This window comes from Megalops cyprinoides, chromosome 11 (assembly GCF_013368585.1).
Source record: "Megalops cyprinoides isolate fMegCyp1 chromosome 11, fMegCyp1.pri, whole genome shotgun sequence".
NCBI lineage: Eukaryota > Metazoa > Chordata > Actinopteri > Elopiformes > Megalopidae > Megalops > Megalops cyprinoides.
The window spans coordinates 16,906,487-16,924,771 of NC_050593.1; the positions used below are offsets into that span (position 1 = coordinate 16,906,487).

The 18,285-nt window shown below is 42.6% G+C and overlaps 1 protein-coding gene across 1 annotated transcript; it reads left to right on the top strand.

The window, feature by feature from the left end:
• The first annotated feature begins 3,068 nt into the window (after nt 1-3,068).
• LOC118785941 (pyridoxal kinase-like) lies at nt 3,069-16,608 on the top strand. Its single transcript, XM_036540895.1, has 11 exons — nt 3,069-3,347; nt 4,953-5,007; nt 10,392-10,496; nt 11,478-11,561; nt 12,675-12,709; nt 13,604-13,689; nt 13,995-14,040; nt 14,329-14,440; nt 14,587-14,723; nt 15,007-15,073; nt 15,604-16,608. The coding sequence occupies exons 1-11, from the start codon at nt 3,258-3,260 to the stop codon at nt 15,714-15,716; spliced, it is 930 nt and encodes a 309-aa protein (XP_036396788.1). The 5' UTR covers nt 3,069-3,257; the 3' UTR covers nt 15,717-16,608.
• Nucleotides 16,609-18,285: the final 1,677 nt, after the last annotated feature.

An 18,285-nucleotide genomic window follows, 5' to 3' on the forward strand; every position in this document is an offset into this window, starting at 1 on the left:
GAGGGGCCTTAGTGCCCAGTCGGGGGCCACAACCCTGCCATGCTGTTTTTAAAAAACACCCAACCCCAACACAAACAGATACACAGATGCCTTCTGCGCTGCTCTCTGCCACCACTCACACCTCTGCCAGCCTGTACACTGTCCTGCCTGCACGGGTCTACAGCGCTTTTCCTATGGCCCACACTGCTGAACACAGTGTCCTCTGCAGATTGTAAACAGAACTGTTCCACAGGGTCAGGATGCCACCTTTTCTCCTGTCTTCTCCTTATATCTCCTCTCTAATGCCCCCTCCCTCATCATCTTCCTCACAACAAGGCTTCCGGTCCATGGAGCTCATCCGGGATGGTCCTGCTGCTATCGCTGTGTTTTTCTTCTACTCTTCCTCCCTCTTCCTTCCTTGTTTGAGAAACTTGTTATCGAAGTTTCTAAATCAGGCCTCTTCTTCTGTGTCAGCTGAAACACTGATTCACCTGTCTAAATTTGAGTGCACCTGTGACTGCAGGACGTTATGTTCGGAGCAGGCCCTGAATGGGATTCACTATTGCATGCCTGTCCGCGGGCTAACTCTCTGAGCTGGAGAATGAATGAGAGGTCTAATCAAGTTCTAGAGTCTGTATGTCATGCTGGCCTGGCTGAGCGAGGCTGTTGATTTCACAGAATACACAGTTTTCAAAAGGCTTTCAAAAGGTCTCCAGTGGTTGAAGTGGTTTATAGTAATGCTACCACAACATGGCAACATTTCCCTGCCCCTATGACTTATGAGAGCTATGAGTTAACTGAAATTCAGGTATTTAAAAATTTGCTAATAAAAATACTACAATATCAGGTCTCAGACTTGCTTCTCACAAGGAACAATTTTGCCATGAGGACCCATGGGGTTTTGTATGCTGGATTTTTATAAAATATTTGAATGACTTTAATTAATTTGTTCTTAAGCCTCTATTTATTTAAGAGAATTTTTATTAAACACATTGACTAGTATAAGCCAATGAATTTGTTCCTTTTATGCAAAAAAGAAAATTGAGTCTAAAATCAAAATTGTAGGGATAATTGGTATATAGTGTATATAGTACATAGTGTGCCACACATGGAAACCAGTCTCAATGTTTCATGGTAATATGTTTGTAAATAGGGCCACCACAAGGGTTTGAATTTCACCCATTTTGACAGTTATTATCGATGATACAAACAGAATCTAATCTCCTCCTGAACACATCATTAGAATAGTCTGAAATTCAGTACATGTAGGTATGTAAGGTATGTAAAAGCTTTTCAAATGTTTTTTTCATGAAAGCATTCTACATGAAACAATATGCTGTACATTTTATAACTGAAAATGATTATATTTAATAAATCTCTGTAAGTTACATCACTACATGTACAACGTCATAGCCACTGTGAGCCATTAACTTCACATTTAGGTGATTATTAATCTTACATACAGGAGTTAACATCTCCCCCAAGACCGCTCAATGTACTGACATGAAACTATCATTAATTTGTGCTTTGGAGGTTCTACATTAATATGTATTACTGATCAGGATGACAACATTTGTGGCCCAGGCTCTTGGCTGCTTGCAGCTATATTTATTATTATCGTGGAGAAAAAAGCTTATCAGCAAGTGTGGAGAACAGCTACAGGGATATACTAAATGACGTTTTTGTTTGGGTTGTATGTCAGCAGCCTGTGACAACTGGGAACACCAAACACGCAACACTGCGTTTCTCCTTATTAAGTCTTTCAATCTTACAATGTTTCTGTTACACTTCAGCCGTATTCTTGAATTCCTTGAATGTTACAGCGACAGCACGTGTTATCCTTTTCTGTGCCTCAGTAAAATGGAGGGTGGGCTCATAGCACACATGCTGTCATGTGCCAGATTGATGCTAATGCAAAATGGTTGACAGATATGACATAATAACTGATGCGCACCAGAGAGCATCTATATCTCCTGGTTTGAGATTAGGGTTTCATTGTGATAAATAGGCTGCTTCCTGTGCATGTGATCTCATGGTCTCTGACAAGGAGAGTCTGACGTGCAGACAGTCAGCTATGACATAGGACCAAGAGTCTGAATGCAATGTCAATCTTTTCGTATCATGAGGTCTTATATCTGCCTATTCCTGTTTATGCCAGTGAACCGTTTTTACTTTCTGTCTTTCTTTTTTTTTTGTGCAGATTACAAATAATCACTTCCTTCATCTGAAATCAGTTGAGTCAGTGAGTTACAGAATGAGACGTACAATTGTCAGCGTGGTGAGATACCTCGGATGAAGCTCAGCTATCCAAAATAAATTAAATTTGTCAATGCTTTTGATTATCAGTATCACCATCGTGGATCCTCATCATCATTAACCCGCACATACATCATATTCGGATAAAAAAGAAAAAAAAAGTTTATTTTATAGCTTGATACAGATAATAAACTTAAGATTTCTGGCACGTGTTGCGCGGACTTGATCAAACACGTGCTGGCAGATAACGCTTACGCCAAACATCTCCCATCGCTAGGAATACCTCGAACGTCCCTGTCAAACGAGCCAGCCACTGCTAGTAGATAGAGGTTTTTCACAACGCGACAAGACCAAGGAAGGACCCCACTTCCGCACTGCGCTGATTTATCGACAAACTTGTAACTTTGTGGTTGCTTCATATTTAAGAAGTGTTACTGGTTTCTACCATATTCTGTATTTTTGTATGCATATTAAAGCATAAAGCTGGGCAGATAAATAGACTGGCAGTAGTAAAAGTTACAAGACAAGAGAGGCTATGCAAGAGAATTCGTTTTGCACCAGTCTGCCTGTTTTCTTCGCGCCCACAAGTTAGATCACCACATAACTGTAAAGTGGTGCTCCGGGGACTGACAACCTGCTTCCTACTCACATAAATTAAGTAATCCCTGCAATAAGTCTTAATTCTTCTTTAAATTACAGGATGAAAACAAAGTTTCTGAGAATAATGATGTAGCATTGCCGTTACGTCCGAACCGGTCAATTATTATCCTTGTGATGTAAGAGCACTTAGGTGTCTGTATTAATTGCCTGGAGAATTTCAGTCAGTCTCCTGTATGTATGGTCAGTGTTGGGTGTCCTTCAGTCCTGTCTGTCGTTTCTCTTTTCATCATCGCTTGTGAATGTCCAGATTGTAAAACTCAGGTTTTCTGATCACGGTGCAGCTAGTTAGTTACTTGTAGCCAACGGTACACCCGCGAAGCTAGCTTTTTAACTTACACTTGATAAAAACTGTAGAACTTGCTATGCACGAAATGGATTGCAGAGTGCTTTCAATTCAGAGTCATGTTGTCAGGGGATACGTTGGGAATAAATCGGCATCGTTCCCTTTGCAGGTAAGTAACACAATTTTTCTGCCTAGTTTTGCAAGCTAACTTCCAGCTTGATAGCTAGAGATTGTGTGTCAGCTGGTTAGATACAATATTTACATGATTTGCCGGAGCGGGAAGTAGCATGTTCATTTCAAACATGAAACGTTAGCTAGCTAAGAGTGTTGGTAAGGAACTGCTGGCAAGCTAAAGGTCACATGGTAAAATATCTTCTCGTGTGTCTGATGGCTTTGCACATTCATGCATTATCACTACGATTATGCCATTTAATGTATGAATGAAAATCGGTGATTTCGTCACTGACAGTGTGGTTTCTTAGTTTATACATTGGTAGCTAGAAGTCTGCATACGTAAACTCGTCTCAAGTATGCGTGTGGGGGGTACTTTTTATAAGATATCTTGCTAGATATGTATATGCTTAAGATTCTCGATTGTACGAACTGAGATGAACTACATGCTAAATAACCAGCTGGCCAACTGCTTAAAAAGTTACTTTGGGATATTGTTTGGAATTTTTAAGTTTATTTCGGATGTAAACATTATCATTAAGGTCATTACTATCAAGACGTAATGACCAGCTTACACGAGAATATTTGAAAGAGAAAATAACTTTTTCTTGTCAGCTAGGTGCAAAGGTTATTTGCACATACCTGTCGGCTAGCTAAATTCCTGATGACAAGTTGCTACCCCTAATTGTGTTCAAGCACGCTGTAGTTGATGTGTGGGCGAAATAGACGCACATATCCGGCGCTGTCATTATCGTGTTAGCACGGGGAAAGGGTGGAAGTGAATACTGTATAGTCCGGGGCAGTCTTCCCGGAATGATGCGTGGCCGGCTGTGTAGCTAGCCTGAAATATTCGTTATTTGCTAGAATTTACGTCACAAGTTGTACAGGGTGTATAAAATAATATAGTCCTACATCTTGGATGAAGGAGCTAGTGTAGCTGTGAAATACTGACACAAGTGAATGGACGTATTTTTTGCTGATAGACCCAATAGCCGATATACGCAACAAAAGGCTAGGCACTACATAGTCTAGTATCGTTAGCCCTCTGCAGACTACTTCAATTTTGACTACGTTCAGAGCAAGCTGTGTCGCGCTCATGACTCTAGAATTTCATAAACAGTATCACCCCGAGGCATTTCTATAAAAGCTTATTTTTGTCAAATGGATTAGGATTAAAAAAATTAAATTTATTATTAGCTTCATTTCATGGGGGTAATAATGATCTTGATGATAACAGTCGTGCTTAATTCCTTTGACCTCACTGACCATACTGTAGTGCCTGTGACAGTGTCTGCATGTGCATGCACTAGGGTTTATATGCCTGTGCGTGGCTTTAGGCAAGATGGGTAATATAGGACATACCTCACTGACCTGAACTGAAAGATTTGTTGCAGTGGTACAGAAATGCACCTTGATGTTTGGGTGACACTCAGTGAGGTTCTTGCTAGAGGAGGATCAGTGAATCATTGTTACAGTCTCTGCCCTCAGCATTCAACACTTTGTTGCTGTCTGTGACTTACTCTGTTTAATTCCCTGATTCTCTGGCTCGCATCCACTTCACTCACTCCCTGTCTGTCTGACTGACTGTCTTTTTTCCACACAGGTGTTGGGGTTTGAGGTGGACTCCATCAACTCGGTGCAATTCTCCAATCATACGGGTAGGCAGGTCAAAGACAGTTTCTCTCCAGATGTCTGCCAGGTGCTCTCATAACTCAGGCTTATGAAACTGCACAGTTCAGTAGTATTTCTCAACTTCAAATAACAGTGGTCAAAGGTTACACACATACCAGGATATTTGGTGTCTCTGGAGCTGTTTTGAATTGGTAGGTGAAAGAAGTATATTCTTCCCATAGCTGTTGAAGACCTTTGCATATTCTTTTGAAGCTGTTACAAATAATATTTCAGAGAGGATATTACAAAACCCTAAATACAATTTTCCCATTGTATCATCATTGTTTTTATTGCGCCAGAATTGATTGATCATGTGGACATACCTCCATATTTTCATATAGTTGTGAGAACTGTGTGAAGTGGCCTGTACTGGTGTTATCTGGTATGAGCTGGAATGTACTGAATGTGTTGTGAATGTACTGATATGTGTAGGACACAATAGCACTTTAAGGTCTGCTGTGAAAATTAGATTTTATCTCAACAGGAGAGTTTGGAACAATATGATTGGTGATCATTGGTTTAATCAATAATATAACATACATCAAATGATTGACAGATTCAGACAATATACAGTATGAGGGAGATAGAGGTGGGTTTATAGGGCCTCTGGAAGGAAAGATAGGAACTGACTGAGGTTAATGTTTGGTGAAGGTATTACCTGCTGTCCTACTACATTTGCTTATGCTAGAGAACCCTAGTAGCTCCTAGTTAATCTGTATACCCTCAGATAGGTATGTTGGGAGTACTGACATGACTCGACCTCTAAATTCATGACCGTGTTTGCTGTATTTATGCCCCTCTAGACCCTTGTGAAGGTAATGGCTTGAAAGGTTTTGGTCCCTCAGTCTGAAGGTGGTGGAAATAATAACAAGCATGTATGTAGTGCCTTATGTGGATCTTAGAAAGCTTTACATTTAGAAGGAAGGTGAGTCATCTCAACCATTGCTGACATATAGCACCCATTGGGATGATGTCTGACAGTCATGTTCCCTCTATATTTACTGTAAATGGCCAGATTGAAAGATCCAGACAGCAAATTGTGCCAGGACAGCAGGTAACCCCCTCACTCTTTGTTGCGTGAGCTCATCCAAAGGATATGTGCCTCCTACACATACATATGTTCCCAACACCACACTTGTGTTCACAGTAGGACTAGGCATTTCTGTGTATTGCCTGTTAAGGTGAGGATGAACAATTGTGTAGACGGCTAGATACAGAACTGTTTTACACATACATCAGTATGTACAGTGTGTGAAGCACAACTTGCATTACACTGCATCTGTGTTACATGGAACTACTGCACGATTCTTGTGTACAGGTATGTATCCACATTGATTTGTGCTTAGATCTGTGAAAAATAATTTAACAAATGTGTGGTCAGAATGACTATAGCACATACAGTGTGCATAGTTGTACGGCGATGTACTGTGTATGTTGTGACTGTAGTGTAGGTGATGTTGCACAGTGCTGTGCTGGTGCTTGTTAGGAGCACCACGCACACAGCTGTGTCTGTGCCACTGGCTGGGCTGCAGATGAGCAGGTGGTTAATGGTGTGGAACGAGGAGATGCTGAAGAGGGCCTGAGGGATGCGGACCGGAGGGAGTGAGGCGAGGCACGGCAGCCTGCTTGCCCTGTCCACCAACTCAGTCACCTGTATGAGCTGTAGAGACCTCCTGTGCTTCCAGTACTCTCCGCAGGCCCAGTTCTCCCCCAGTCCCAGCTTTTTCAATGGCTCGACACTCAATCACACCCCCAGCCCCCCATCCAGCCCCTTCTTGGCAGGTTCTGTGGTAAACTGTGGGATTGGGCCCTGATTTGTTCCCTCAGCACAGTGGGTTGTTTGTCAGCTCCCAGTAAGCCCAGTCCACCTATTCACTCCCATTGCTGCTGTGCCCGTTCCCATTCCCCTCACTGCAGGGAAATGGGCAGTGTTTCATTTAGCAGCACAATGGTGCTCTGTCCTCTTCTGCCTCATTCCTCCAAGCCACAGGCTGTCTCACTTGTCAGGGTCTGTTTAGAGGCCAGGACCCCCCTCCCCTGGGACCTTTGCCCCCATTCCCATTTCCCAGGAAACTCACCCTCTCACTTAAGTGGCCCTTTTTATGTAACCACCACCGCTGTCTCTGTGGTTGCCATACCCACCCAAAGCTCACAGACTTCACCTAACATTCCCAAAGCGCACTGGACGTATGGCCTTGTTTACCCCTGAGCCTGCTGTTAATAAGTTCTTTGCCTGTGGAGAAGCACAAGGGAAAGACAGTACAGGAGAAAAGGAGGGGGCGAGAGAGAGCAAGAGGGCTGAGGAAATGAAGAAATAAGAAATGAAAGATGAATAGAGCTGAGGGTTTCAGATTCCACAGCTGTTGAAAATTTCCTTTTCTATGTAAACACTGGCAACACTGCTACATTCTTTTAATCATTTCTGTATTTTTTTTGACATATGTCCTTTTGAGCGACGAAAACACATTCCAGTGACCTTTATTTACAAGCCACAGTATACTGGTTCTCTTATTGCTCTGTATGAAGTTAATTAAAAAGTATTAATTTTAGACCATAATAATCTTGTTCCTCCCCCTTTTTTGAACGGGCTGAGTCTTTGGGCGTGTGAGAGCCGCTTGGTTTCTTTCTGTTGGTGGTGGCAGTGTTACATTTACGCCACAAAGCTGCTTGTCGTGTATTGATCTTTCAGAGTTAGCTCGGCTCTGGTTTTAAAGTCTGAAGGGCAAAGGGATCAATCCTTTGAGGGTTTTACTGCCTTTCCCCTCCTTGCCCCCTGCTGGCGATGGGCAGAACTTCACACATTTACAGTATTACCAGCAGGGAGCTTAATCCTATTGGAACTCTGCAGCCCAGACATTCCACCGCAGAGAACGCTGAGACCTCACAGCCGGTCCACATTCCTGTGCTGTGCAATTTTACCAGAACAATGGAGCTGACCGTTTCACACCGCCATGCACTTAGATGTACTCAAAGCCCGGCTATAATTCTCTTCAAGTATGTGTCAAGTCCACCTGTTCCCACTGAGAATGTACCCACTAATTATACAGTGGCAAATCAATTGCCATCATTCATCACATCATTTCAGGCTCCTTATCTGTGGTTTCTCAATGATGGAGGCATCCTACTCAATCTGCATTAACTTTTTATTTCAGTCTGTGATGTGCTATTTAGTCTGCCATGTAGCATAATTAACTTTTTTTTTTTTTTTTTGCTAAACACAAAATACTGACAAATATTTAACAATGAAACCATAAAATACTAAATGAAGACACTGTCTGCCTCTTATGGGTCACATTTTAAGTATGTAATTCACCATTGATATGGTATTGCGTCTGTGTAATTTGTACAGAGGCTATGTGGCTTGCAAATATAGCATGGATGGGTCAGTGACGCTCATTCTGTCCTTTGCACTGGTGTGAGGGGACTGAGAGGTCTGGAGGGAGCCCTGTTCTCTCACAGTGACAGAGAGCGTGAAGAAAACAAGGTCACCTTGCTGTTTAGCTGTTGTTCTGTGAGAAAATAAGCACCTAGGAAAGAGGGGCTTTAAAGCATTTAAATGGCAATTCACTTTGAGTGGGTTTGAGTGTGCACATGTGTGTGTTCATGCTTTTTCTCCTTTTCACCATATTTTTGTAATCACTTGTGTGTTGCACTCCCCTCACTACAGCATCCTTAGTGTTCAATCTTAAGTGCTCCTCAAGAACTTCATTTTTTTTTTTAGAACAGTGGTAAGCATCTGTCTCTGACAACCACCCTGACGTGCTGTGAACATTTAAGCATAATATGATTACTGTCAAATGCAGACTCTTGTTTTTTTTTTTTTTACTTTATGCTAGGTCGAACCATAGACAAATTTGTGTCTGCTACAATGGTTTAGCGTGTCTTTCTTATAGCTTACTCCATTATACTTAAAAATCAAAATCTTGCATTTGTCTGTCTTTTCCATGTTACTTTGAGGGCCAGAGAGAGGCAGCAAAGCCTGTTGGGTAAAAGTACTTCACAACACACAAGCAGTTGTGTACCCTGTGGGGAACGGAGCTTTTTCTCACTCTCTCCTTCTCTTTCTCTCTCTCATTCTCTCGTGTTCTCTGTGTGAGTTTGTAAACGGGTGAGGGACCTGGAAAGGAGTCATTACAGAGTTGCGGCAGCAGAAAGTAATATCGTCAGGGGAAGCGTTTATTGCAGAGGTTGCCCTTTTTCTGATTCTCGCACACAGAGCGGCTGAGGCGCCCCTCAAAGCGTACACACACTCCCATTCAGGAGAGGGCTGACATGTCACAGCACACGGCCCTCAGGCCTCCTGCGTTCATGTTACCAAGCAACAGACACCATATCGCATGACCACCTGGGTGACACCTGTAATGTGACATCAGCCTTCCCACAGCACCGGCAGTGGCTGGTAATAGAATAGTGGTGCGGGTGCCTCACACAACCTGCTGTGTGCTGTGGGGTCCTCTGGATTTGCCCATTGTTATTTTTAGATGAGCTGCAGAATGGCATAGAATCAAGACGGGTCACTCTGAACCTAATGCTATAGTCAGGAGGGCCACAGGGTTAGGTTCCATGTGGAAGTGTCGGTGGATCCTACAGCTGTGTCCTTTACCTGAGGAGCTCCAGTGACGCTCCAGCTGTCTGCATGAAAAATGCATGTGAGAAGGGGATTCCCGGATTACACAGGCTGCTCATAGAGTAATCTATCTCAGCCTTGGCACTGCACAGTCATTACAGCAGGAGATTTGGTTATAGATTTCTGAAAGGATACGGTTTGATTTGTATGGATATACTTGTATTTGTTAACCTTATTATTTATTTGCTAAGCAGATGCCCATGGTCTAGGTTTTTTTTAAAACATCATCAGCTAAATTTTAACTTTTTTTGTCCAGTTTGGAATTTAACTGGGGCTTCAGTAAGGCAACTTGGGTCAAGGGTTCAACAGCAGTGACGTACCTGGGATAACTCTTCACAACCCCGTGGTCACAGGTCAAGATTCTTTCCCACCAAACCACATGGTGCTTTTAGAGGTCCATCTTGTGAAATTATATCTACTTAGGGAAAAAAATTACTGGTCTTTTGTACACTAAAAGCAGCTTTTCTTCTTGCCCCCCATAACCTTGATTTTTGCCCTGATTACTGCCCTGGTTGTAGTTTTCTTTTATACTGTATATATCCTGCACTGTTTTATCCCGTATAGCCAAGGGGAAGTAGGCAGTTTACATGCTTTGAAGTTGCACTTGTATATGATCAAAGAGCTTATGTGCAAGTGCTGCCCCGATCCTGCATGCATTTGCTGTTATTTTTTGATCATCACGATAGGCCGTGCTGTGTGCAGTTGCTGGCCTGAGACCCGTCGCCTCTCCTGTCTCTTGTTCAGGCTACGCCCATTGGAAAGGCCAGGTGCTGACTGCAGATGAGCTGCATGTTCTGTATGAAGGGATCAAGCTCAACAATGTGAACCACTACAACTACGTGCTAACAGGTGAGGCTCTGAGTGTTTTGTTTCTGTTCTGTCTGTTTCCGCATGTCTGTTTTGTTACAGTGAACCTCTTTAAGAAATTAACTGATTTATATTATAATATGAATTGTATTAGTTAATATTATGCTTATTAAAAAGAGGCACATGGATCTGTATAGACTAAGTGGCTTGTTCTTACTGTTAGCTTGATTTGAATACAGATATTTAGTAGCATGACTACCCATACTTGACAGTATAATCAGGAAAAGGGAAAGTGATTGGTTAATTATAGAATAGAATAGAATAGAATAGAACAGAAAGCCTTTATTGTCATTATACAAAGTACAATTATGAGTTAGGGGGAATGAGAGGCAGTGGACCAGTATCAGCTGCAGTGTGGTTCCTCTACAGTCAAAAGAGAGCAGGGCTAGGTCTGTTTGAACTCCACGTTGAAGCAGGGGCACCTGTACAGCATTGTGACGTTCAGTCCTATTTGAGTTGTCCCTGAATCCTCCAGCACTCATCTATCATACATTCGCACACGCGCATGCACACACACACACGCACACACACACATACACACACACTCTTAAACCTGTAGAGTCACAGCTGCCCCCTTGTGGGTAGATATCCCATGGTTCTGAGCATGCAGGCAGCAAGAAAGGAAAAAGATTTTTCCGACCCCCTGTCCTTTGAAAGTTCTAATCTAATTTAATTGAGAATCTGGGGCATGAGGCTACAGGTGAAGGTACACTACAGCAACCCAGGTTTTCATCATTTTCTCACAGTTGGGTGATTTCATGAGAGTTGGTGCCATTGTCCTCTGTTAGTGCAGATAATGAGCACTCTGAGTCAAGTGGCATGCCTCCAAGCATCTGTCACCGCAGATCACCAGCCTGAACCCTGATGTTCATTCCTATGAATGGAGCCATTTCCTCTCTTTGAAACATGACAGCAGACTTGTGGATAGGATTCATTTTGCCCATAATCCTCCTCTTCCCACAGGGTACACCAGAGACATGTCCTTCCTGGAGATGGTGGTGGATATCGTGCAAGAGCTTAAGAGGGCAAATCCTAACCTTGTGTATGGTGCGTCCATTGCATTACATCTTCAAGATATGTTTATCTAGTATATTTGATATTTGTTTTGTGGTGCCCAGTCTTTTCCTTTCAAATATTCTTGAGTTTTCACAGACATTATCATATCTTACAGACGAATGCCCATTTAAAATGGTATGTTTGAGGTGATTTATGAGAGGGCGTGAATTTGAAAGCTCTGTGACTACCACTAATTTGATTTCATTTTAAATACTTAGTTTTAAGCTGCTGGAGCGATAAGATCATTCTTTCACAGTTCCAATGTCTGGCATCCCCTGTACTGGCCTTTGACAATACCTGGAGCGATGTTCATAAAGAAGAGAATTTTTGGAATGATACTTTCAATGAGAGGAGGTCCTTTTTTGGAAGTTTGGTCCCTGATTTAATTTAGTCTGAATCATAGCTTACTGTCCATTGACAACAGTGGGCAGTTTGTCTCTCTGTTATCCGCCTTACCCTCCCCGTCTCCCTCTCCTCCTCGGCCTCTGATGCGAGCATGTCAGCTGGGAGCCCCGGAGGGCATGCTGGGATTTCCTGGGTGGCTGTGCAGAAAGCAGCATGGAGAGCGCCCCATCCTGCCCTCATTATAATGTGGTGTCCTTTCACTCAGCATGCTGTACGCATCCACACTCAGCCCCCCCTTGATAAGCTGGGCCATTGCCATGCTTCCATAGCTGCAAGCAGGATATTGAAAGTCCAGGCAGCTGAGCGTGAAAATGGGTTCCAGAGCATAGAGTTATGAATGTGGCACTTTGCCTCCGCTATTGACGTTATGGGTTTTTAAATGGGCATTCCACTCTGCTCTGTTTGTGGAGCCTAATTAAGATTAATTCACCCTCTTAATCGAAATTCTTGAGAGTCTTTACTCAGATGTGATTTTAAAGGGCTTATCATCAGCTACCAGTGGTTGATGGTGATGTGTGTGCTTGTATGTGTGGGTCAGTGAGCGTATCAGATTTTCGTCTCATTTTAAGTATTCCTGTCTTCATATGTACTTGATGGTCTGTCCGTTTAGACCCTGATCCCTAACCCTCAAAAAGATTAGATGTATGTATGTGATGGCCTTACTTCAGAGTGTAAGTGTCTTGGCCTTTGTTCCCACAGTATGTGATCCGGTGCTGGGAGACCATGGCTCTATGGTAAGTGTTTATTTGCGTGTATTTGCCTCCCTCCCTCCTTCACTCCCTGTGATGGTCTTCCAGTCTCCAGCCATCCCAAATGTCCCTCTAACCCACTTCCTTTTGCTCGCCATCTCTCAGTCTTTCACATGTACACTTTATCTGTTCAAACCTGAGCAGTGCTTTTCTATTGCGCCTTCTTCAGTGGTTCAGCAGCCACACTCTGCCCCTACAGCCCTCTGCTGCCCCATGTTGTGATGTTGTGTGGTGTCTGAGAGTGTGTAGGTTGTGAGTGTAGAGTGCTGTAAGGATGTAGAAGTGCTTAGCATTTGTGTATCAGAGACTGAAAACACAGAAGCATCGAAGATGAGAAACCTGCTCCTTAACCGCTATGCTACACTGTGTATCTCACAGCCATCATGAGGTAGATGTCTCCCTGCAGCAATAGCTCCTTACAGACCCATGTGGCGCCTCAGGGTGACAGAATACTGCAACATCCTGGCAATTTCCTCTTAAGCCTTCCACCCCCTCACCCTGCTTCTCACACATTCTCTCTCCTCCTCTCTCTGTGGTGGAGAGGGTAGGAAACAAGATGAGATGTGATACATTATATCTTCAGGAACACCGGGAGTACTTGCTGGTTATATGGAGTGATTCATGTGCATAGCAACTGAGAGAGAAGGTGTGTACTGCCTCCTGGGTAGGAGGGGAAAGGGAAGATTTTAGGAGGAGTTAATGAAGTAATATGTAATTGAGGAGTAATTGAGTTTGTATTAAGAGTGAATGTATCATGTATGTATGAGGGATGTATATGTAAGTAATTGTTGGTGGTGTGCATGTTTGATGTATGTGTTTTTCGAAGGCTTACATTTTATAGCATGGAGGGACTAACTGTTGGCTGCCTCATGTCTGCAGTATGTTCCTGAGAACCTCCTTCCCGTGTACAAGAACAAGGTGGTCCCGGTGGCTGAGATCATCACACCCAACCAGTTCGAGGCAGAGTGAGTAGCAGGATTATACTGTTGGGTGACGATGCAAGGGTAATGTGGCACTCATAGTGAATGGTGTGTGTTAAAGCATTTAATAATTTGTGAGTATGGGTAACTACCACTGCTCCTTGCCTCCCACAACACAAAATCTCAGCTGAAGTTCATGAAAGCCTCTTTAGTCTGAGGGGGTGTGTGCTGATGTGTGTTGTTGCTGTGGTTTCAGATTGTAACCTTTCAATGTGTCTGTGTGCAGTGTGTAACATGATGTTTGTGTGTGTATGTGTGTGTGTTTGTGTGTGTGTGCGCGCACGTTGCAGGCTGCTCACTGGGAAGAACATTGGTACGGAGAAAGATGCCGTAGAGGTGAGACTGTGGTGCATCCACACTGCAGTACAGAGTACATGAAGAAGTGGTACATTCCTGCTGAAACAGCTCAGGATAAGGAGTTCCACATGATAACTGGAATAACACAGGCTGTTTCATTGTCATATTTTTATAGGAATTTCTTAAATGAGCAAATTCTGTTGCTCATGTTATTAAAGACAAAAAAGCTGCGTACCACCATGAATTTGAACCCCAGATACATCTGGTCAGAAGTTTAGCTCCCTGTATTAGGACCAACTTTCATCTCTATCTCCCCGTTCCCACAAGGTGATGGATCTCCTCCACAACATGGGTCCTGACACGGTGGTCATCACCAGCTCTGATCTGCCCTCTCGGCTGGGTGATAATTACCTTGTAGCCATGGGGAGCCAGAGAACAGGTGAGATGTGAGAAAATATACTCCAGGACTTGCGCATGCATATGATGTATTATTGTGAGAGGAGTATTTCCTTGTACAGGGCTAGTCCGGGTCTGTTGTGACTCTGCACTGGCTCTGTGGTGATTGTGTTGTGTGTTCTTCTCCAGTGAAGGCGGACGGCACCAAGTCAACCCAGAGAATCCGGATGGAGATCCCAAAAGTGGATGCTGTGTTTGTTGGGACTGGTGATCTCTTTGCTGCTATGTTGCTGGCCTGGACTCATCACCACCCCAATGACCTCAAGGTCAGTTACTAACACCCACCCTACCAAACACACACACACACATACACACACACATAATACACAACCTTTAAGGTCAGTTACTGCTCCATCATGTCCCAGGCAAACTCTAAAGGCATGAGACAGTCAGAAATTAACCAGCAGCCCCTAGAATAGAGCTGAAAATGGACAAAGCGTAGGTGGGCCATAATTTAAAATAATTGTTGTACTCAAGGCTTTGGGTGTGACTGTTTGCCATTGAGTTATTTATGAAGATGAACCTTTTCTCTCTCTCTCCCTGTATCAGACTGCCTGTGAGAAGACGGTCTCTGTCATGCACCATGTTATTAAGAGGACTATATCCTATGCCAATGGTAAGAGGCCATGTGACATCTGTGAGACATGCGTCAGATGTGTTCGGACAAACTGTGAGAGCTTTGTCTTTTGGTGATGCAAAAGACAAGCAGAAGCTAGTACCACTCAAATGTTTTGACACACCTACTCATAGAAGGTTTTTTTTTTTCTTTATTTTTTTACAATTTTCCTCATTTTAGAATACTAGTAAAGACATTAAATTGTGAAATAACACAAATGGAATTATGCAGTAATCAAGAAAGTATTAAACAAATCAAAACTATCTTATATTTTTTATTCTTCAAAGTAGCCAAAAAATATTTTTTAAAATTAATTTTTTTGAAAGAAATTCATACATCGACATTAACTTCACTATTTATATTTGTCAAAGAAAAAAATATCAAACATTTAAGCATAAGTCTTTAGATCAAAGCGTCTTTGAATGCATGTTCCCGTTATCTTAATCAGGTGTGTCCAAACATTTGACTGGTGCTGTATGTATTTGTGTATGCCAATCTTCAGTATGTCTCCCCCCCCCTCTTCCTCTCAGAGATGGCTGGGCCTGGACAAAAGCCTAGCCCAGCCCAGCTGGAGCTGCGGATGGTTCAGAGCAAAGCGGACATTGAGGATCCGGCCATCGTGGTGCAGGCAACAGTGCTATAGAGCACCCTCTTCGGCCCCCGAGACAACCGCACAATGTATAGATGTGCATTTTGACCTGTAATGTGACATTGCCTTAGAATCTCTTGTGGAGCGCAACATTTCCATAAGCCAAGATCAGCGAGGTGTCGGCGGAGGACTGTGGAGGGGCAGCTGCCGAGGGAGAGTGGGTGTTCTCCCCCTCCAGATCTCTCTCGCTCCCTCTCTGGCTCCTCCCAACACCTCTGCATGTCCTGCGCATGCACACCAACACAGCAGGCCAGACACTGTCATACACTGCATCTCTCAGGCTTAACCATGACCGGACTGTGTGGGACTATGCTCCTGTACTTTTGGGTTCATTTTCGCACTATATTAGGAAATGACGATAGAGGCTTTATTTACATTCCTTGACTGCGAATTGGTGTTCATCCAGCAGGTGGTTTTTGTGGTCCTGTCGCAAACATGCAGCCCCTGGACAGTTAGGAAGCAGCTGAGTGTGACTTTGAATTTCAGAACAAGCCCCTCCACTAATCACCAAGTGCTCTGTAAACCTTGTACAAGTTACCACTGTTGTGCACAACATTGCAAGCATAAAACAGTACTTGCATCACTTTTCATTGATGGACATTCATTTCTTTAGGCCTGAAGGTCTGATAAGTATTGGGAAATCATTTTCAGTAGCTTTATTAAAATTATTGAAGAAATGTATCCGCTGTGCTTTGTATGAAACATGGATGTCTTATGCAGTTCTTAGTCTTGCACAACTCCAATTCCATGTCATTTACTTTTTTCCCTTTAGAATGCTAGAAATCTGAGATTTCAGATTTTGAAATTATGCTTTTTGTTGATGTATTCATTTAACTTAATGTCAGTCTGTAATCCATTTATTGTGACATGCAATTGTTTTAATTTTAAGTGAAGTATTTGCAATGATAATCACACACTGTTAGTTTATACATAAATGCACATATTAAACCTACTGATCATGCTTTGATTTTGTTTTTATTTGTTTTAATGTATTCCATATCATTGTTTTGAAAAGTCTCAAATTCCTTCTGAAGTTTTGTCAGAGGAGCAATAGTGACATACGGTTTCTTAATATGTGCGAATAAGTGAGATGAATTAGTCTTTACAATGTTAGAAAGTGCCAAATCTCCAGTTGCTGCTTTGTGATAGATGAACTAATGACAAATAAAAACTTTAACATTTTTATTAAGCTGACTGATTTCCATTGTGCCTTCTTCTAGGCTAATAAGAGAAAGCTGGAATTAGTCATGATACTGTATCATGATTACTGTTTCTGATTAGTTCCATTTCTGTGAATATTTTTGTATGGTGTCCATAATGTGAAGAGTGATGATTGGTCTCTTTAACACAGCCAGTGTCTCTCACTGGTTTCTCCAAACTGTTTGAAAGGAGGAGAAAGTATAAATAAAAGTATCAGCTGTCCATCAGCATTCACCGCCCACAATCCATTGCAGTGGCTCATCACTAAGATGTCCTTGTGTGCCTGGTGTCCGGTCTTCATTCAGTCATCATATGTCACCACAGAGGAAATCTGGGCTGAGTCTTCTGCTGGAGATGCATCTGTGCAGAACCAACCATCCGTTGGTTTGGTTATGGCTAGAACATAAACTCTTTAGCTTTCTATCAGTCAATGACTTAAATCTGTGTACAGCAAGTTCTCTGCTAGGGGATTGGAGGAAAGCAGTGTCAAGAAAAAATGAGCAAATGATTTTATTATGAAGAAACAATGACTGAAACTTTTGTTTCCTTTGTAGAACAGGCACACCACTCATTTGTCCTAGCAAGAGTGTGACCCACACACATGGCAAGTAGGGTGTACCTACTTGCAGCATTTTAACCCCTCTAAGAAGCATGTATAAGGAATGTAAGCTGGTTTGTGTATAAATGTCTACTGGTGAAGCACCAGGCCCCAAGTAATGGGGTAAAAATGACCTGTCAAACTGGGTCCAAACCTGTCTGATTTCCCCAGCATACCTTGTAGGACACCATGGCAACCGTTACAAAACTGTCAAAGCTGTGGTTTTCCCTGAAATGCAAAAATCCACATTTATAACAGATTAGATGTATGTTATGATGCAACAAATAGATTATGATTATGCTACCAAACCTGATTATAAGATCTGGGTTTGGTGTGCAGTGTCTCTTTGCGATGGCTGAGGTGGGGCAGTGGACAGAAGGGCACCCCAGGTCAGGAGGGGCAGTAGTCTGGCCATGGGGGTGTGGATTCTCATCCTGAAAGGAACTCTGCCGGTGCAGTGCAGCCACTTCATCTGTATTGCTTAATAAGAAATGCATAACTGTGTACATTGCTCTGGGTAGAAGCAATAAATCATGAGAAAAGTAAAAATCAGCTGTCACCAAATGGAAAACGATCCAACACTGACCTCAGACACCTTACATATATATAGTTGAATTCCCTTTCCCATATTAAATAAAGGAAAAAGCATTTGGTTTGTCATTAAAATTCCAGGGCTTGTTGGTGTTACCAGTCCATGTAATAATAGCATGTAGTTTATCATAACAAACAAAGCATGGTGCTGAGATTAACTATACCCAGAAGTGA

Bases quoted from the DNA above. Each gene is read 5' to 3' on its own strand.
- LOC118785941 (XM_036540895.1), top strand. From the start codon at position 3,258: ATGCACGAAATGGATTGCAGAGTGCTTTCAATTCAGAGTCATGTTGTC. The intron at 5,008-10,391 runs GTAGGCAGGTCA...TCTCTTGTTCAG, and splicing joins GCAATTCTCCAATCATACGG to GCTACGCCCATTGGAAAGGC. The intron at 12,710-13,603 runs GTAAGTGTTTAT...TCATGTCTGCAG, and splicing joins TGGGAGACCATGGCTCTATG to TATGTTCCTGAGAACCTCCT.